This window comes from Calonectris borealis, chromosome 16, assembly GCF_964195595.1.
Source record: "Calonectris borealis chromosome 16, bCalBor7.hap1.2, whole genome shotgun sequence".
NCBI lineage: Eukaryota > Metazoa > Chordata > Aves > Procellariiformes > Procellariidae > Calonectris > Calonectris borealis.
Window position 1 is genome coordinate 5,916,553 of NC_134327.1, and position 21,596 is coordinate 5,938,148.

At 43.4% G+C, this 21,596-nt stretch overlaps 1 protein-coding gene across 1 annotated transcript in view; it reads right to left on the minus strand.

The window, feature by feature from the left end:
* LOC142089451 (uncharacterized) overlaps positions 1–21,596 on the minus strand; it is a 103,518-nt gene that overhangs the window by 69,937 nt on the left and 11,985 nt on the right. The window contains exons 8-12 of the mRNA XM_075166040.1: positions 16,557–16,660; positions 14,911–15,076; positions 13,277–13,459; positions 7,264–7,416; positions 5,807–5,951 (exon numbers count right to left, since the gene is read on the minus strand). Coding sequence (XP_075022141.1) covers positions 5,807–5,951; positions 7,264–7,416; positions 13,277–13,459; positions 14,911–15,076; positions 16,557–16,660 — 751 coding nt within the window. The remainder of the gene's footprint in view (positions 1–5,806; positions 5,952–7,263; positions 7,417–13,276; positions 13,460–14,910; positions 15,077–16,556; positions 16,661–21,596) is intronic.

The window sequence follows — 21,596 nt, forward strand, 5'->3', positions numbered from 1 at the left end:
GAATGTGGTGAAACCATTTAGAAAAAATCCCTCCTTCACCCAAAATATGCGATCAGCTTAAACATCTGTGTGCTTTCATAATAAAGAGCTGATAGGATTCTATACTTCTATAGAACCTACAGTTTCATTTCATACTAGCCCAAACAGCTTCTCCTTGAAATAAGCTACTTACATTAAACGACTATTTTTAAACATAGTATAGAAGATCTTCTACTCGGCATCAGTTCTCAATTCAGTCTCTCATGTCAGTAATCTAGCTCAGGTCAGACAATAATTTATCATGGAACCACAGAAGCAGGAAGCATAAATCAGAACAAATTATCAATAATTAAGACGTTATACTTATGCTAACCTTTTCCCCGAATGACTGCTACACAGTTGGCCAGCTATTATACATTTGGATATATGATTAACACCCCTCACAAAGTCCTTTTTCACAACATTCCTAACACATGTCCCAGTTCCCACATTTTGCTTTTTCCCTGTGTTATAAACAGTTTCTTGATGCCATTTGTTTGCCATTAGATCCACAGTTCTCAAACTGTGATACTTAGTGGACCTGAAGAATCACTTCTGGCACAGTGATGAAGCACCTTCCACTAAGCCTTGCTGCTAACTGCGGGAAGCCTTAAAGTTCCTAGGTATCTTAAATCATGTAAATGAAAATCAACAGGCCTTTCTTTGCAGTCTTCAGATCTGCTTAGTTTCTGTCTAATACTATCTTTAAAATCATAGAATCATAGAATGGTTTGGGTTGGAAGGGACCTTAAAGATCATCTAGTTCCAACCCCCCTGCCATGGTCAGGGACACCTTCCACTAGGCCACGTTGCTCAAAGCCCCATCCAACCTGGCCGTGACCACTTCCAGGGATGGGGCATCCACAACTTCCCTGGGCAACCTGTTCCAGTGCCTCACCACCCTCATAGTGAAGAATTTCTTCCTTAAATCTAATCTAAACCTACCCTCTCAGTTTAAAGCCATTACCCCTTGTCCTATCACCACATGCCCTTGTAAAAAGTCCCTCTCAGCTTTCTTGCAGGCCCCCTTCAGGTACTGGAAGGCTGCTACAAGGTCTCCCCAGAACCTTCTCTTCTCCAGGCTGAACAACCCCAACTCTCTCAGCCTGTCTTCATAGGAGAGGTGCTCCAGCCCTCTGATCATCTTCGTGGCTCTCCTCTGGACTCATTCCAAAAGGTTAATGTCCTTCTTATGTTGGGGGCCCCGGAGTTGAATGCATTATTCCAGGTGGGGTCTCACGAGAGCAGAGTAGAGGGGGAGAATCACCTCCCTCGACCTGACGGCCACGCTTCTTTTGATGCAGCCCAGGATACGGTTGGCTTTCTGGGCTGCAAGCGCATATTGCTGGGTCATGTTGAGCTTCTCATCAACCAATACCCCCAAGTCCTTCTCCCCAGGGCTGCTCTCAATCCATTCTCCGCCCAACCTATATTTATGCTTGGGATTGCCCTGACCCATGTGCAGGACATTGCACTTGGCCTTGTTGAACTTCATGAGGTTCGCATGGGCCCACCTCTCAAGCCTGTCAAAGTACCTCTGGATGGCATCCCTTCTCTCCAATGTGTCAACGACACCACACAGCTTGGTGTCATCTGTAAACTTGCTGAGGGTGCATCAATCCCTGTCCATGTTGCCGACAAAGATGTTAAACGGCGGCGGTCCCAATACTGACCCCTGAGGAACGCCACTTGTCATTGGTCTCCACTTGGACATGGAGCCGTTGACCACAACTCTTTGAGTGTGACCATTCAGCCAATTCCTTATCCACCGAGTAGTCCATCCATCAAATCCGTGTCTCTCCAATTTAGAGACAAGGATGTCGTGCAGAACAGTGTCAAATGCTTTGCACAAGTCCAGGTAGATGACGTCAGTTGCTCTTCCCTTATCCACCAACGCTGTAACCCCATCGCAGAAGGCCACCAAATTTGTCAGGCACGATTTGCCCTCAGTGAAGCCATGTTGGCTGTCACCAATCACCTCCTTATTTTTCATGTTCTTTAGCATAGCTTCCAGGAGGATCTGCTCCATGATCTTCTCAGGCACAGAGGGGAGACCGACTGGCCTGTAGTTCCCCAGGTCTTCCTTTTTTCCCTTCTTAAAAACTGGGGTTATGTTTCCACTTTTCCAGTCAGTGGGAACTTCACTGGACTGCCATGACTTCTCAAATATGATGGATAGTGGCTTAGTAACTTCATCCAGCAGTTCTTTCAGGACCTGCGGATGCATCTCATCAGGTCCCATGGACTTGTGCACCTTCAGGTTCCTTAGATGGTCTCAAACCTGATCTTCTCCTATAGTGGGTGACTCTTCACTCTCCCAGTCCCTGCCTTTGCCTTCTGCGACTTGAGCAGTGTGGCTTGAGCACTTGCCGGTGAAGACTGAGGCAAAAAAGTCGTTGAGTACCTCAGCCTTCTCCACACCCTGGGTAACCAGGTCTCCTGTTTCGTTCCGGAGAGGGCCCACATTTTCCCTAGTATTCCTTTTATCACCGACATATAAAAGCTTTTCTTGTTGCCCTTGACGTCCCTGGCCAGATTTAATTCTATCAGGGCTTTAGCTTTCCTAACCCGATCCCTGACCGCTCAGACAATTTCTCTGTATTCCTCCCAGGCTACCTGTCCTTGCTTCCTTTTTGTGTTTGAGTTTGTCCAGGAGCTCCTTGTTCATCCATGCAGGCCTCCTGGCAGTTTTGCCTGACTTCCTTTTTGTTGGGATGCATCGCTCCTGAGCTTGGAGGAGGTGATCCTTGAATATTAACCAGCTTTCCTGGGCCCTTCTTCCCTCCAGGGCTTTGTCCCATGGCACTCTACCAAGCAGGTCCCTGAAGAGGCCAAAGTCTCCTCTCCTGAAGGCCAGGGTAGTGAGCTTGCTGTGCGCCCTCCTCAGTGCCCTAAGGATCTTCAACTCCACCATTTCATGGTCATTGCAGCCAAGGCTGCCCTTGACCTTCACATTCTCCACCACTCCCTCCTTGTGGGTGAGAGCAAGGTCCACTATAGCACCTCTCCTCGTTGGCTCCTCTATCACTTGGAGAAGGAAGTTATCATCAACGCATTCCAGGAACCTCCTGGATTGTTTATGCCCTACTGTGTTGTCCCTCCAACAGATATCGGGGTGGCTGAAGTCCCCCAGGAGGACTAGGGCCTGTGAATGTGAGGCTGCTCCTATCTGTCTATAGAGGGCCTCATCCGTTCAGTCTTGCTGGTCAGGTGGCCTGTAGCAGATTGCCACCGTAATGTCACCTGTCCCTGTCCTCCCTTTAATCCTGACCCATAAACTCTTGGTCAGCTGCTCATCCATCCCCAGGCGGAGATCCATGTACTTCAGCTGGTCATTGATACAGAGGGCAACACCCCTTCCTCATCTCTGCTGCCTGCCCTTCCTAAAGAGCCTGTACCCTTCCATTCCAACACTCCAGTTGTAGGAGCCATCCCACCACGTCTCTGTGATGCCAATAAGATCATAGCCCTGCAGGTGTGCACACATCTCTAACTCCTCTTGTTTATTCCCCATGTTATGTGCGTTTGCATAGAGGCATTCAAGTTGGGTCCCCGATGAAGTTGACTTACTGGCTGGAATGCCTGTGTGCTGTTCTTCAGCTGCTCTCCAGCTGACCTTCTCCTGCTGTGATTCTTCTCCAGGCTCTGGGCATCTATTGCTGGCACTGGTATCAAACTGATAGGAGTGGGATGGATTGAGGTTCCCCTCTCCCGGCAACTTTAGTTTAAAGCCCTCTTCACCAACTTGGCAGACCTGTGACTGAAGATGCTCTTCCCCTTCTCCGACAGATGGACCCCATCAGTCCCCAGTAGACCAGGTTTCTCAAAGCAAGTCCCATGTCCTAAGTAGCCCAACCCCTGGCTATGGCACCAGTCCTGTAACCATTTGTTGATTCGCCAGATTCGACTGGCCCTTTCAAACCCCTTCCCTTTGACCAGGAGGATTGATGAAGAAACCACCTGCACTCAGAGTCCCTTAGCGCCGCCCCCAGGGCTCTGTAATCCTTCTTGATACTCCTCAGACTGCTCCTGGCTGTATCACTGGTGCCCATGTGAAACAACAGCAGCAGGTAAAAGTCAGTGGACTGTACGAGGCTTGGCAGTCTCTTGGTGACATCCCTGATACGAGCTCCTGGTAAGCAGCACACCTCTCTAGAGAGTGCATCAGATCAGCAAATGGGTGCCTCCGTACCTCTCAGAAGAGAGTTGCCTACTACTGTGCTGGTTGTTATACAGGGGGCAGATCGGGCTGCCTTAGTCAGCTCCAGCGTCTCTCCTGGTGTAACGGGTCTTTCCTCTTCAGCCTGCAGAGCGGTGAAGCGGTTCTGCAAGGCACCTGAGGCTTCAGGGGAAGTCTCTTCCTCCTGCTGGTCCTTGCCATTGCAACCATCCATTTTTCTGCATTATTGGCCCCCTTCCCTTCTCTGTGTGCCCGTGGGGAGTTTTTGGCTGTTTGGCCGTGGGCTGTGGGTCCACTGCAGACTGCGCTGGGAACCAGCTATCTAACTCCTTTTCCACCTCCCTGATTTTACGCAGCCTTCTCACCGCCTCCTGCAGCTCAGCCACCTGCTGCAGGGGGTCCTCCACCTGGGCACACCTTTTGCAGGCAGGCCTGCTGCCTGTCCCTGCCCCAGGGGAGAGGTCTAGGCACTGCCTGCAGTCTGAGGATTGCACTGCAGCCTCTCCCTTCAGCAGCTCCGTCTGCATGGAGGCATCAGGTAGAAGGTGCAGACCCCCCAGCCAGAGCTGCAGCCTTTGCTCTCAGATGAGTGCCCACCATTCTGCCTTGAGGGTCAGGTGGGATGGGTGCCCTTGACCTGCACAGATGGTCAGAACGGTGCCCGGTTGCTGGGTTATGTGTACTTCAAGTTTCCCACTCAGCCTGTGGAATGCCCCTCCTTCAAAGAGGAGGAGCCCTCCCTGCGTGCCCTCCCCCACGAACTGCCGCGCCATGCCCTGGCTGACGCGCCGGGCCCTGCTTGGCCGCCCTGTTCGCAGCGCTCCTGTCGCCAGCGCTCCCCGGGGGCTGACTTTTGTGGGACTGGGGGGGGGCTGCCATTACTCCTGTCCCTGCCCAGGCCTTGTCAGCCGCTCTCGTGAGAGCTGCCAGCTCCTGGCGGGTCTCTGCGCTCCCCTGGGGTTTCCCCAGCTTCAGGAAAACCCCCTGTACACCACAATCCTCCGCTCTGCTGCGGAACACGCCTGCACCGGAGCTGATCGCCTCTGCGAGTGGTGATCAATATTAAAACCATATCAAAACTGATGCAAAATAACTGCAAAGGAGGACAGTACCAAAGAAAGACCATGGTAGCAAGTCCTTATACTAAATATTTGTATTACATCAAATAAACGAATAGTAAATGTGGAATTTATGAGCATTAAAAAGGTAATTAAGAAAAAGTTTAATTTATACCTGAAGCTTGCAATATTTTTTTCTGCCACTTGCTTCTTTCTCAACTTAACAAAATGTGTTTTGCAGTTATCTATTTGTATTTCCAATGCACTAAACATCAAAGATGTTCCATGCATCTCTTTCTCAAAAGCATTCAGCTAATGTTGCCAGTGGAGAGAACTAATTCTACGAAGAGTCACTCCTTACTGACTATTGCTAAAATAACAGTATTACAATTCCAATACAAAATGCGGCCATCATAGTGTCTTTTAAAACAACCTACAAAGTATTAACATTAAATAAAAATTGATATAGGTTGCTACCATTACACCTGTAAAGTAAATGTTACATTTAAGTATTAGGAATGTGTAAAACTTCAGTAGTTGCTTGGCTAACCTTGACTGGATGTTTCTTTCAGCAAAGTCTTTTGTACTTGTTTAAATAAATCTTCATGCGGACATTTCATTGCTATATAATAAGCAGCAATCCTTATTTCCACATCTTCGCTGGTTGCTTGATACAACTGAACTAATACAGCATTCTAAGAGAAAAAGATAAAAAGATAACCAAAAGATAACCAAAAAAGAAAAAGACAATTATATTTACTCCCCTAAATCACCTCATGTATGCACTTTCAGGTCATGTGGGTTTTTCTTTCTGAAAGCGATAGCCATCGCTTTATACCTGACAAAGTCACTTCATACAACATGTATACAAATGTATGTATATATTCTCTATACTACCTTATCCACAAATTTCCAGAACAAACTGTCATTATGACCTGAATCCTATACCGACTAATTTATACAGGACTGTCTGCGACAGAGAGCCTCACTTGCTAGCACTACTGTGAATGATGGTTTTATTCCACCACAGGGGATAGTTGTTCTATTATATTTCACACACGTGCCACAGCTAATATACAGACAACGATGGCTACGTTTTTGTTAACAGGCTATTAAGATCATTACTCCTGGTCTCAATCAAAGGGTAGGACTGTAACAAATTTATTCTGTTCAATACTTCCCCGGTATCAAAAAATATGAGTTGTTTGGTCAACTGCCAGGAATTAAGACATTGGTGACTGATACTAGTAACATTTCTATCAGCATTTAACACCCCTAGTCCACCTACAGAGTGTCAGTTTAGCAGTTCATTGCTAGACAATGATGGGGTGTATGACAACACATAGACTTCATACTTTCAACAGGTTTAAGGAGCAACACCAAACTTCATAACTGCAGAACAAGCAGACTATGCCAATCCATGCTGCAATTCAATTTTAAAAAGCCATAGAAAATGCTTCTCCAAGTGCAAGTCCATGTGGAACCTTCTTCTTCTTCCTCTTTGCCCAGGCTAGCACTCCTGGCTTTGCCATTCTTTTTAGTATGAAGTTATTTGAGAAAAACAAGTTTTGCGTTTTCTTCTATTAAAATATTAACAAAATGTTCTAACTATGATAGTGTATTGTCAATTACAACACGCTTCTCACTTCAATACTTAGCATTTCAGAGAATGATACAGTGGAACAGACTATAGGAAAAATCAAGTACTGTGGGTTTTCAGCCATAACCCACACAGACATAAGCCACCCAACTGAAGTAACTTTTTAAGAAGTCATAAGCATTCCCTCAGTAACACTGGATGTGTTATCTCAACTACAGCAAAGCATATTATAGGTCCATTCATCAGGGTGGTCCCACCAACCTCTCCCACAGCAGAGAAGCTCTGCTGGAAAACACATTTACGCTTGTTCCTTATTTGCTTGCATGTTTCATAACTATTCTAGAAAGCCAAAACTCTGGGACAGCACCAGGAAGCCATCAGTCACCTGCTGGCAATAAATCACTTACCCTGACAGAACAGGGAATGCGCCTGAAGGCCTGGATAGCAGCTAGACGAATTTCGATCGGATTACTTTTCAGGGAAGCACACAAGCTCAAAACAGGAGCTAGCGAAGCTGCTGCCAGTCCCGCATTTCCAATGGCTTTTAATACCAGTTGCATCTGTAAATACAAAACAAGGTAGAATAAAAAGTTCTCCACATGTTGTCAGCTGTACAAAAAATTTTATTGCATTAACATTTTCTGTGCAAAATTCTCTGTTTAAAATGATTGCTGATCATTTGGGGAGTTTACTGCAACCCCTATTGCACCAGCTATACTCTGACTTTAGTGTTAGGACAAGACTATATGAATATGGACGGCTGTTCTAATGCCATGTAGCACTTTTAAATAAAATCTGGCTTAGACCTGGCGGAATACAAAAGCATTTTAAAAAAACTGCATTACAATGGAAAAAAAGAAGTCATGGATTTGATGTACAGTAAAAGTTTTTCAAGTACTTTGATATTTTGTCCCTTTTGATCACAGACATTTTGACCTTTTAGTGATTCAACACGGAGTTCTGGACACAATAACCAATTTAAAATAATAACTTGTCAATAGATGCCATAACTTTACTGGTTTTCTTCGCTAAATATACAGGAAATCTGTGCAACTTCAGAACCCAGAAAGCATGACACTGCTGGCAATCAATGAATTGTTAATGAATTGTTAAGTTCTGTATTAAAGTTTAGAGCCCAGGGAATTCAATGCAATATGGGGCCTGATTTTCCTTTTACTGACAGTCCCCTGGAAAAAACTATACTGAAGCCAGCACAGTTAAAATGTTCAAAAACCTTCCACAACTGTTTAGGTCAAAGACTCCATTCACTGTTGGTTTGAGACATCAGGTGGGAGGTCTCTCCTATTCTGCTCTGCATATTCAGTAAAGTTGTCATAGTCAAAGATACCTCTCCTACACATCTTTACACTCACTCACTGGAACATGCTGCTGAGATTCAAGAGGCTGCTCTTCATTCATCAGACAACTGTGTTTCAGCAGTAAGTTACAGAACAGTTTTCAAGAAGCTAAGGAGACTTGGGCAGTCTTCCTCACCGTGCCCCTCTTCAGCAGTTCCCTGTTCTGATTTACAAATCTTTTGGCTAATTTTAATCAGATTTGTTGGAAGACAAAAAGGATTAAAAAAAAGCAAAGTTTTCATGAAAACAGGCAATTGGGTGGGTGTACTGATTTAGGCTGGGATGGAGTTAATTTTCTTCATAGCAGCCTGTATGATGCTGTGTTTTAGATCTGTGACCAAAACACTGTTGATAACACAACAAAGTTTTAGCTGTTGCTAAGCAGTGCTTGCACAGCATCAAGGCTTTCTCTGTTTCTTACGCCACCTGCCTAGCAAATAGCCTGGGTGTGGGTAACAGGCTGAGAGGGGACACTGCCAGGACCGCTGATGTGAATTTACCAAAGAAATATTACAAACCATATGGCATCATTCTCAGCAATAAACTGTGTGTGTGGAGGGAGGGGGGGTGGTTCCAAGGTAACCACTTCTCAGGAACTGGCTGGGCATGAGTCTACTGGTGGTGAGCGACTGCTTTAGCATCACATTTAGGGCTTTTTTTGTGGGTTTTGGGGTTTGTGGGGTTTTTTCCCTTCACGTACTAAACAGTCTGTATCTCGACCAATGAGTTTTCTCAGTTTTGCCCTTCCAATTCTCCCCCGCATCCCACTGCAGGGGGAGTAAGTGAGTGGCTGTGTGGTGCTTACCTGCCTACCGGGGTTAACCCACCACAGTAGAGCCGAGAAATTGGTGCCCTTCCCCACAGAGAAAGATTGCAATATAAACTGAACAGACATTTGCTTCGTTTGGTCAACTGCTAGCAAATTGGCATGTATAGTCATCCAGTCCGTCAGCACAATCCTAGCTTGGAACTACCCATATGGCACTCTCTTTGCCCAGCTGGCAGCAAGGGATGTAAGAAGAACGATTGACTTTCACGATTGGAGTGCTGCAATGGACAGCTATAAGCTCTTCAGAAAGGACAGGTGAGGAAGGAGAGGCAGTGGGGTAGCCCTGTATGTTAGGGAGTGCTTCGATTGTCTAGATCTCAACGATTGTGATGATAAGGTCGAGTGCTTGTGGGTAAGGATGAGGGGGAAGGCCAACAAGGCAGATATCCTGCTGGGAGTCTGTTATAGACCACGTAGCCAGGATGAAGAGGCAGATGAAGTATTCTACAAGAGGCTGGCAGGAGTCTCACAATCGCTAGCCCTTGTTCTCGTGGGAGACTTCAACTTTCCGGACGTCTGCTAGAAATACAACATGGCAGAGAGGAAACAGTCGAGGAGGTTCCTGGAGTGTGTGGAAGATAACTTCCCAACGCAGCTGGTAAGCGAGCCCACCAGGGGAGGTGCCTCGCTTGACCTGCTGTTTACAAACAGAGAAGGACTGGTGGGAGATGTGGCGGTCAGAGGCCGTCTTGGGCTTAGCAACCATGAAATGATAGAATTCTCGATACTTGGTGAAGTAAGGAGGGGGGCCAGCAAAACCGCTACCATGGACTTCCGGAGGGCGGACTTTGGCCTGCTCAGGACACTGGTCAAGAGGGTCCCTTGGGAGGCAGTCCTGAAGGGCAAAGGGGTCCAGGAAGGCTGGACGTTCTTCAAGAAGGAAGTCTTAAAGGCACACGAGCGGGCTGTCCCCATGTGCCCTAAGAAGAACGGGCAGGGAAGACGACCGGCCTGGCTGAACGGGGAGCTCTGGCTGGGACTCAGGAAAAAAAGGAGAGTTTATCACTTGTGGAGGAAGGGGCAGGCAACTCAGGAAGAGTACAGGGATCTCGTTAGGTCGTGCAGAGAGGAAATTAGAAAGGCAAAAGCCCAGCTAGAATGCAACCTGGCCACTGTCGTGAGAGACAACAAAAAATGGTTTTACAAATATATTAATGACAAAAAGAGAGCCAAGGAGAATCTCCATCCTTTATTGGATGCAGGGGGAACATTGCCACCAAGGATGAGGATAAGGCTGAAGTACTTAATGCCTTCTTTGTCTCAGTCTTTAATAATCAGACCAGTTATCCTCAGGGTTTCAGCCCCCTGAGCTGGAAGACAGGGACGGTGAGCAGGATAAACCCCCCATAATCCAAGAGGAAGCAGTTAATGACCTGCTACGCCACCTGGACGCTCACAAGTCTATGGGGCCGGATGGGATCCACCCGAGGGTACTGAGGGAGCTGGCGGAGGAGCTTGCCGAGCCACTCTCCATCATTTACCAGCAGTCCTGGTTAACAGGGGAGGTCCCAGATGACTGGAGGCTTGCCAATGTGATGCCCATCTACAAGAAAGGCCAGAAGGAGGATCCGGGGAACTACAGCCCGGTCAGCCTGACCTCGGTGCCGGGGAAGATTATGGAGCGGTTCGTCTTGAGGGCGCTCACAAGCCAAGTGCGGGACAACCAGGGGATCAGGCCCAGCCAGCACGGGTTCATGGAAGGTAGGTCCTGCTTGACCAACCTGATCTCCTTCTATGACCAGGTGACCCACCTCGTGGATGAGGGACAGGCTGTGGATGTGGTCTACCTGGACTTCAGTAAAGACTTTGACACTGTCTCCTACAGCATTCTCCTAGAGAAGCTGGCAGCTCACAGCTTAGACAGGTACACTCTTCGCTGGGTAAAAAACTGGCTGGACGGCTGAGCCCAGAGACTTGTGGTGAACGGAGTTAAATCCAGTTGGCGGCCGGTCACGAGCGGTGTTCCCCAGGGCTCAGTTTTGGGGCCAGTCCTGTTCAATATCTTTATCAATGATCTGGACGAGGGGATCGAGTGCTCCCTCAGTAAGTTTGCAGACGACACCAAGCTGGGCAGGAGTGTTGATCTGCTCGAGGGTAGGAAGGCTCTGCAGAGGGACCTGGACAGGCTGGATCGATGGGCCGAGGCCAACTGTATGAGATTCAACAAGGCCAAGTGCCGGGTCCTGCACTTCGGCCACAACAACCCCAGGCAACGCTACAGGCTTGGGGAAGAGTGGCTGGAAAGCTGCCCGGAGGAAAAGGACCTGGGGTGCTGGTTGACAGCCGGCTGAACATGAGCCAGCAGTGAGCCCAGGTGGCCAAGAAGGCCAACAGCATCCTGGTTTGTATCAGAAATAGCGTGGCCAGCAGGAGTAGGGAGGTGATCGTGCCCCTGTACTCGGCACTGGTGAGGCCGCACCTCAAATACTGTGTTCAGTTTTGGGCCCCTCACTACAAGAAGGACATTGAGGTGCTGGAGCGTGTCCAGAGGAGGGCAACGAAGCTGGTGAAGGGCCTGGAGCACAAGTCTGATGAGGAGCGGCTGAGGGAACTGGGGTTGTTTAGCCTGGAGAAGAGGAGGCTGAGGGGAGACCTCATCGCGCTCTACAACTACCTGAAAGGAGGTTGTAGTGAGGTGGGTGTTGGTCTCTTCTGCCAAGTAACTAGCGATAGGACAAGAGGAAATGGCCTCACGTTGCGCCAAGGGAGGTTTAGATTGGACATTAGGAAAAATTTCTTTACTGAAAGAGTGGTCAGGCCTTGGAACAGGCTGCCGAGGGAAGTGGTGGAGTCACCATCCCTGGAAGTATTTAAAAGACGTGTAGATGAGGCGCTTAGGGACATGGTGTAGTGGGCATGGTGGTGTTGGGTTGACGGTTGGACTCGATGATCTTAGAGGTCTTTTCCAACCTTAATGATTCTATGATTCTATAAGAATCAGGGAGAGCGTAGATGCTCAGGTGACCATACCAATTCCACTGACAATCAGTTGGCAACATTGAAATCAAAGCTTCTCTTGAAAATCACACCTCACATCCACCTTTAGGAACTTAAATGGCTGGTTTGATTTTTTGAAATACTTCTTTCTAAGGAGAGACCAGTGAGGCACCTCTGAGAGACCTGAGACCACCCACCAGTGCAGTGATGCCTCTTTCCGATGGAGAGCACAAACTTTAAAAGACACATCATCTATTCCAATTTTTTCTAATGAGAGTAATGTGTCCCCAAACCATGTAAAATCCCAATTCTACCAAAATGAACTAGGTAACTTCATACAGCACATAGTAAGAAACTGAAAATATACAGAGAAACTACGATTCTATGGCTAACAGGAAAACAAAAAAGTTCAGCAATGGAATCTCTTTTGGTTTTTTTTAATCAAAATTTTGTTCAAGGCTCCCAACACATAAAATCTGGGTTTTTTAAGTTATTCCTTCAATAAATGGGGTAAGAATTAAAAGAGAACAAACTGGTCACACTGTATGAAGAAAAATACAAATCCCGTGTGTTTAGCTTGCACACTGGAAAATTAAACAGACACAAATACATGAGATAAACTTCGCTCCTGGGCTCTTACTGCTACCTGATACACTGTCAAGTATTTCTATTTTCTAAGCACGATAAGGAAGAACCGATTGTTTAAGTAGATCATCAAACAGAAGATATAAAGATATTTCTTCAGCAGCACATGCCAATTAAAGATAAAAAGCCCCAGAAACGTGACAGGAATTATTCCTAATTCAAGATCAACTTGACAACAAGTCAAACACAGCACCTAAGAAAAATTTTCCTCTCCTGTTCGTCTCCCAATATTGTGACTGACTTACAGCCAGTAACACTGTGACTCAGCAGAACTTACTAGCCAGCAATAACACAGCGAACACTAACTGTACATGAATTTGAGTCAACAAAGGAATAGGAAACTTTCATCAACGTGCCATTTTACAGGGGAGTGATGGGTGTTCTTCCATATCCCCAGTCATGAAGTTTGTTTCATCAGAAGACCCAAGACTTTTCCTTACTTAAACACACAAGAACACCAATGCTGATAGGTTGTACTTGTTGGATTACAAAATTTTATCTGCCCATCCTACCAAAGAATATTCCTTTTCAAAGCTTGTATTCATGGCTTTCTGGAAATCCACTGAATGCCACTTTCATCAAACGAGTTCTAGATCATAAAGGGAATAGAAAAGTAAAGCATTATATCATATGCTTCTATATGATTGATACCTGGCTGAGCGCTTCTGAATCTTGCACAGTACAGTTTCCTCCCAAAAATTTCCCAAGAGTCCTCATCACACTCTGCACAGCAGGTACATCATCACAGAAGTTGTAAGCTGAACAAAACCTATGTAAGAGAGCAGTTACTCCTAAGAAGCAGCTCTGGCTTGCTCCCGGTGACTTCAGCAAAGGCTGTAAACAAGCACAAAAAGAACAGGGTGTTTCAGAAAAGTCATTCTCATTATTACTGTAACACACAACAGAAAATAAATGTATCAAAATATTTACACATTAAAATTCAATCTCAACAATGCGTATTTTCAAACAGCCCTTAAAGGATTTAAACAAACAAACGAACAAACAAAAAAGGACAACCCTGCAGAGATACAGTGGAAAATTCTTCCACCTTCACATGTAAACATACAGGTTAAATTAGTGTCAACATAAGATACAGACTTCAGTTCTTTTCACAAGAAATCATGCCCTGTGGGCTTAGGAAGGAGTGTGAAAAACAAATCTAAACTATTTTCCGAGACCCTCAAAATAGTAAAACCCTCACCAGTACACAGTTTCTCTAAGTCCCACCTCAATACTTAGCAAAAAACACTGACAGCTCAGTAAGTCACAGGCAGTTTACCATTTTTAGAATGAAAATAAGTTTCTCTGTCCCATAAGCCTGCAAATTCCAAATTTCTGTATCCTCTGAAGCAAGCCTGTTGCTGTTGAAAATCCCACCACTTCAACCAATGTTTGCGAAGCCCAAATAAACTCAAGATGAATTATTTCATGCAGATACTGTGGAAAGCCTGCTAACACTGAGCACTGGTTTTTGTAATCCTGGTCAGAACCTGTATGATTGGGAACAGCAGGTTATGATATACTCCGCAAGATTCTCCATGGCTGATCAATGGTTCATTAGCACACAAGCCAAGCAGGCATAACATTTTACTTAATTAAAAAAATATTATGAATGGTTTATTTAAGTTACAAGACTATGTATGATTTTACCACCTGGAACACTGCAGCTTCACAAAAAAACATAGCAAATCCAACTTCAGACTCTAAGAGCATGACAGATTACACTGAATAAACCCAGCAGAACAATAGATCTTTAAAGGAAAAATATACTATAAAATGGAGCCAGTACTACTCTGCATACAGTTAACATATTTAAGGAAAAATATCAAAAGCTGCAATAGCGCTGTGTATACAAAGGACTGAAATGTCTCCAGGTGCTAAATACAAAGCTTGTAACGGACCAAATTGGAGAATAAAGCTCTCCATCCAAAGCAGGAGGTAGCTGCAACAGTATCATTCTCCTCATGCTGACCTGACCTTGAATCTCAAAACTAATTAGTCCAAACCAGTCTCTGCAGTCCACAGGGTAGTTCACACTTTCTTTTTTCTTTTTTGTTTTTTAAAGTCTCTAGGCCACAAATGCAAATCAAGTTCCAGTGACCAAACATGACTGTATCCTCTTTTGGAATGAAAATTAAAATGGCCAGTAGTTTCACCACCAAAATTACCTGGACAGATAAGAGTTTTATATAAATCTGTGAAAAAGACTGTTACTGTAAAATACAAAAATTATGAGCCAGCTAGAATGACGAAAAATTAAAAAACAAAAAACAACATCCGCTCACAGCAAGAGATTCGATCATGCCCGAGGTGGGTTTAGGAATGAATGAAAATGACCAGAAGAAATATTCCACTTTGCCTTCCTCGACTTCTCCAGAAGCTATGATTTCTTTCATTAGGACAACACATGCCTCTGTAGCACAAGATGGGAGAGCATCTATTAGCGGCTGCCTGTAACACAAGAAAAAAATACAGCAAATCTAAAATGACCAGAATACGCAAGAATCAAATAACAAACACACTGAGGTTGGGCTTCTTTCAAAGTAAATAAAAGTCCACCGGCTTAGCAGATTCATAGAAATCAACATTATCCTTTGGTTTAGTGACCTTACGGAAATACGCCTCAGCCAAGATGTGAAGAAGTGTATTGGTGTTTCAAGAACTGTGTGTAACCAGGCTTTTAAGAAAATATTCAGTTGCTTTCTAAAGCATTGATTTTTTATTAAGGTGATTTTTTTCTTTTATTTTACCAATAACAAATGAAAATATTAAAACTGAATTGACTAGCTTTGACTTCCTGTGCTTTTTTAGACCTTATCTAAGTGGAAAGGTTACACCAGCATGACACACAATACACATTTCAGCTCTTAAGAGTCCTTTTGTAAATATTCTGTACCTACCTCCTATACTGCTGGATGGACACTTTTGCATTAACTAGGAAGCAGTTAAACTACACTGGGTAAAAGCACTTGCATCAGAGTAAGACAGTAGTCTGCATGGGATTCTTTTTAGCTCCTAAAGTTAATGACCTTGTCCTGAGTAAAATTAGTCTAAAGTTAATATGGAAAGAGGCAGAGTAGTTTAGATTACTTTCTAATATTTAAGAATATTAACATGACTATTTCTCAAAAGGTGAGAATAAACCTAAGCCAAAACAAAATTTGCCCCTTTTGCATGAAGTAAAGTTTAAGATATTGTTACAAACATAAATCCTGACATTAGATGAATTTCAAACAGGCTGATGACATTTTGTACTGAAATCAAGTAAAAAATTTGTTTCTTTGTTTACATTTTTCAGAATATTGATTTTGGAGGGAGAAAAAAATTGTATTGATTTTAATAATGCTGGATTAGTGTTTCTGAAAGTCTCAAACCATTGGATCAGAACTATTCCTGACTGCAGAGGAGTGGGGGCCTTCATCTTTAAAGCTGCAGTTCAATGATCGGTTTAAATCATCCTAGGATCAGGCTGCTACTGAAAGATGTGGCTCCACCACGTCCGTACTCCCAGCCTAACGTTTGTCCCCTCTCCCCCATGAGTACTAAGGGCACTGACGGTACAGACCCAGGTAAGCTTTTTCATAACAAATGGCAGTAGACACTTAAAACCAGCAGCATTGATTTCCATCTAAGCCATGACTCAAGTTTCCTGTTCACATTGTTCCTGAAAGAGGAAGTCTGTCTGTGGGAATAGGCATGGGACAGGAAAGTCTATTTTGTACACAACGTTCATTCAGTAAGGAGAGAATATCATCCTTCTGTCACATAAACAAGATCTGCAATACACATTCTTCCTTTAAAGTGCTCCAAATTTAAATCCAACATTTGGGCATGGATTTAAAACATTAATCTATTTTAAATACTTACAACACATTTCTTTCCTATACATATATATATTTATTTTTTAATGCTATTACTAAAGGAGCTTTACCAGTTGTCTCTGCATTTAAACGAAGATCTTTGCCACAGTGCTTTTAAGGCCTCAAGAGAAAGATGTCGAAGCTCAAACACAAGAGTTATGAAAAGATCTGCAGCCTGTAAGAGAGCACAACAACAAACGTAGTATTACAGCTGGGCAGAAACCAGCTTTACGGAACAGAGCACAAGAAGAGACTTTGGGTACACCAGCATTGCCGTTGATTTACAATGTAATCTGAGAGTAAAACCTCCTCTCTTCCCTGTGCTCCTATCTTCCTTCCCTCCCTTGCTTTTTTCTTCAGGCTGCAAACATATAAGGAGAAGGGCTCTCACTTAGGATGCCGGTCAGTCCCTACAGCAACAGTGCTCAGTGACCACTATGGACATCACTAGCATACAAATGAATAATAAACCAAAATGCAGCACTGTGGTTACAATCCAGAAGAGAAGGACAAACTCTTCTGAGTTTGTACAGCAAGATCCTGATTTATGACCAGAACTGTTGACACAGCCTCCACACAAAATGAAACAATAGTCAAGATAACTTTATATTAGTCTTAAGTTTATGAGAAAGATCATTTAACTGAGGTTTGGACAACGCTTAAAAGTTTTGCTAGACTACCTCTGACGCTGTGTGAAAATATCCCATCTTACTGGGGAAAAGCCCAAGCATAACTGCTCTTACCTTTGCAGGCAGCACAGGATTAGTTAAAACTGAATAGAATAGACTATTTCAGTTGGAAGGGACCAATAACAATCACCTAGTCCAAGTGCCTGACCAATTCAGGGTTGACCAAAAGTTAAAGATGTTATTAAGGGCATTGTCCAAATGCCTCTTAAATACTGACAAGCTTGGGGCATCGGACTGTAGCAGCAGAAGAGCTGTTCTCCGTGGCTAAGCTGAACTGCTACAACATACAGCAGCTATTTTACCTGCAGTATATTATCACACACTTCTCAGTGCAAAGAAATTCTAGCCCTTCATTCACAAGCTGCCCCTTGCTCTTGTGGGCAAATCGGAGAAACCTACTTTAGGGTTACTTCATTAAAAAAACCCTAAGTATTTCAATCTAGCTGTACAGTTGAAGCTGAATAGTTCTGTTTAATAATTTACTTGCATGTGCACGGCTGAAAGAAATTAAGAGCAATTCAGAGCTGACCCACACTTTTCTGTTAAGTGAAGTAGCTATCTGTACTAGACTTTACATTAAAAAAACCCCACCACTCCCACCTTCCACTTACCTTATATGGCAGTATCAGCTTCCTATTAGCTGAAACAAATATTTTTCTCGAGGTACTTTTGGATGTGTATTACATTACCAGCAATAATTTTTATTTTCTAAAATGTGATGCTGGAAATCAAATTAATCAAATACTCAATTGAACTGAACACATTATCAAGAAGGCAGAAGCCATTCTATTTTTATGCAGTACAAAACTTTCAGTGTCATCCTGACTCAAACCAGGTTCTGTATTACCCACCCAGTCCGTCCCCTGCTGAGAAAGGAGAATATTTTCTCCTTTTTTCAGATTATTTTCATGTGCACGTACACTATTCATCACATTGTTATTTTGGCCTCAGTAGAAGCTTTTGGAAAATGGTATTCTAAAGGCTAAATAGAATGTAGATGTGCTCCTCTGAGACCTGATCCAAAGTTCAAGAAGGGAGATAGGTCTCATTACTTGAAAAATTATCAGAATGTTAAATACAGTAGCTTTTATGTTCATTTTAACATAACTTTATAATGTACAAGTTTTAATCATGGTCCATGTCATACAGATTCACTTAGATTCTTTATTCACTTCAGACGTGAAAGGCTTAAACATAGGACTACTGCTCTGGTTCCAAAGAAAACATTTTTCTTCGTGTAAAAATCATACAAACAAAGTCTAATTCCACTAAGTGACATTTCCAAAGGTCTGGGGAGAGACCTACTTTGACTTCCTGACCTTCCTTCCAGGAGCTGCTTCCAAAAGCAATGAAAAGTTGGAATAACCCAGTGCCAGCATTTGATTTTAATTTAAGACTGCCAAGACATTTTCAGTAAAAAGAAGCTGTCTTTCAGTAAGAAGACCCAGTAATTTCTTACCGTGTTGTTTGATAGGTTGAGAGAATAATTTTTCAGACCCAATACAAACATTCTTTATGTTTTTGTTCTTTTGGGACTTCTTTCCTTTCTAGCAATAATATACTAATTTCATCAAATTGAAATTTATTCTCACACATGGAGCCCTACCTAGGTATTAATTCTGATTACACTTATAATTCCATAGCTAAAATTCAGTTAGATCCACATGTATTCCATTCCATCATTACCTTCAAGGTCTACTTTAAAAAGAAATTACCAAACCCTGAACACTATGGAGCTAGTGAAACAGATTACATTTCATGGTCTACGAAATATTCAGAGAACCGTATTTAATGAAGTTCTTCAAAAGCATTTGTAAAACGCAGGCCTTATGTGTATTTTTACACATGCAAATACACTATGGCCAGCATGATTAGGGGAGCTGGGGAGCCTCATGGATGTCATCACAAGGAGCTGTGTGTGCAGCTGCTGATGAGCTCAGGTGGGTCATCAGCTGGAGGCCACAACACAGTTCAAGATAAAACTTCCAGACTGATATATTTCCAGGTGATACAATTTTAGTCTGTAGACTGACTTCATTCTGCTTCACACCTGCTGACTAGACAAGCTCACATCTAATAACTCAGTGCAAAATTTCTCAGAGAAACAGCTATTTTTACTTCCTAATAATAAAGCTTCAGAATGAACTGCCTGGTCAGGTGGGCTGTTTTTATTTTTTAAGGTAGGTTGCATTGAAATTGAGCTGTCAGATAAACAATAACCTCATTGTAAATTCCTCCATTTGCAGTATTGTAATAATAAACTACATGCAAATTTGGCTCCCATTCCCACCCCTAAATGCAACATAAGGAAGCCTGGCTTTTATTCTACATAGAAGCTTGCTTTTCCTTCTATCTGTAGACTTACTGTAGCTCTACTTAAAAAAAAACCAACCCTCTGAAAGCATAAACATGGTACAGTTTAGATTGGAAGGTAAAGTAGTAAAATGTTTCCCAATAAAAGTGTTTCTATTTATGATATATACAAACACTTACCCTTTGAAAGTTTGACACTATTTGCTGCAAAGTATAAGCCCCTGCAATCACAGGGGAGGTTGCTTTGAAAATGTGTTCAGTTAGCATCTTTAGTTTTGCCTACTAATGTGTTCTCAATGAAAGCGTGAGGCCTTCTCTCCAGTACATTTAGTATATCTCTTTGGAATTACATAGCTGTCTCTTCTCCATACTTGTGGTTTTCAGCTGTCTGATTTCTTTTTTCAACTATACATATGTTAAAGAATAAGTGATTTCCTTGAATTGAAGACCAACCGTGAAATCAGATGGTGACACACTCTTCTCCCTGAAGTCTACTGGTTGAACAGCTATGATTATTCTCTCCCTGCCATGGCATAACTTGCCTTCCTTCTGATCCTCACCAGTTCTTTCTTATTTGGTTTCTTACCTTGCCAGTTAACCTTATTTCAGCCTCAATTTCAGGAAGGATGTAATTGTGCCTGGTCATGGACCAAGTTTAAGTGACCTAACAGGCCATTTCCAATACTATCTTCTAAGGCTTTCCAATTCACAGCAGACAAAGACTTCTGTTCCTGGTAAAGTTATTATTATAGTCATACAGAAAAAGAACAGTCAAATTTCAAAAAGCAAAATCATCCATGTAACTACAGTATCTTAATTCATCTTGACAATCAGAACATCTTCCTTACCTGGGAAATACTGTTATATATTCTGTTATACTCCCTACACCCACAAGTTAGAAACACGCAAATCCTAACACCCAACTAGGGAGTAACTAGCAATTAGAATGCCTTATGAGAAAAACAGATGGTGAGACCATGCCCTAAAGGTAAACTCTTTTGGGTCAGACTGAAGTACAGGAGTTGGGCAGAGTGAATCTGACATACTCTTGCCCACTCTGCTTAATGCATACACAGCCACATTCACTAGAGCTACTAATCCAGCATCAAAATCCAGACAGCCAAATGTAAATGCAGCCCCCAGCAGAAGTTGTGACAGGCTTCCTTCAAGCCTCTTTCAAGTGAGGGTCCCTTCTCCCCATCCCTTTGACCATTCTTTGTCAGTATGCAGCTTGTTCACTTAATGGTCCATTAGCTAATCTACATCCACACTGAAATTCAATCTTGTCTCATAATAGCATTAAAAAATTAAACAACAACTTTGCTTCCTTGGAAATGACACAGTCTCCACCCCCATTTTCTCAACCCTTCACTGTTTTCCCTGGAGTTGGGGATTTTCCCTTCCATTTGTTCTTGGTTTTGTGTCCTGAAAGAAATGCATAATCTTGCCTCATTCAGAGTCAAACAATAAGGGGACAAACAAGCTATACATGCGTAACAGCAGAGCTGTCTCCCAAGCAACGCTGTGGGCATTCCCGTAACTTCTCTCCTGGCCCAAAGGACATTTTATCGGTTGGAATGGGGGATAATAAAGATCCCCTTTGAAATGTCTTGTCACACAAAAGGAACACCCTGAAACAGTGAAAACGGCTGACAACCAATCGAACCCTGTGCTGGGATAGGCATATGATGAATAATTCACCTCTTTTTTAGGCAGTGGCACAGACAGCAGCCACTTGTGCTAATCTTAGTAATTTACAAAACAAATTTCCCACACATGAAGCCAGCGGGCCTCTTTGGAGTCAGAAGCGACATCCCACTGTTACTGGGAAAAATCGTCTACCATTCTTTCAAAGACACTGAATTATGGGTGTTCAAAAGAAGGTAGGATTTAGAGAAAGTTTCTCAGGTTCACTGCAATAGTTTCTTTTTCCAACATTTTCCAACCAGTATTTAGATTCTCTAGTCTGTTCCTAAATGCCATTACATACTGCTGTTACAATGACAGCCACATAGAATTAAGCATTATCGTAACCAAAGAGGCTGATTTTATTCTACATTAGCAAGAACCGTTATGTTTATGGCTTTGTTAGCTCTCTATAGCCCCAAC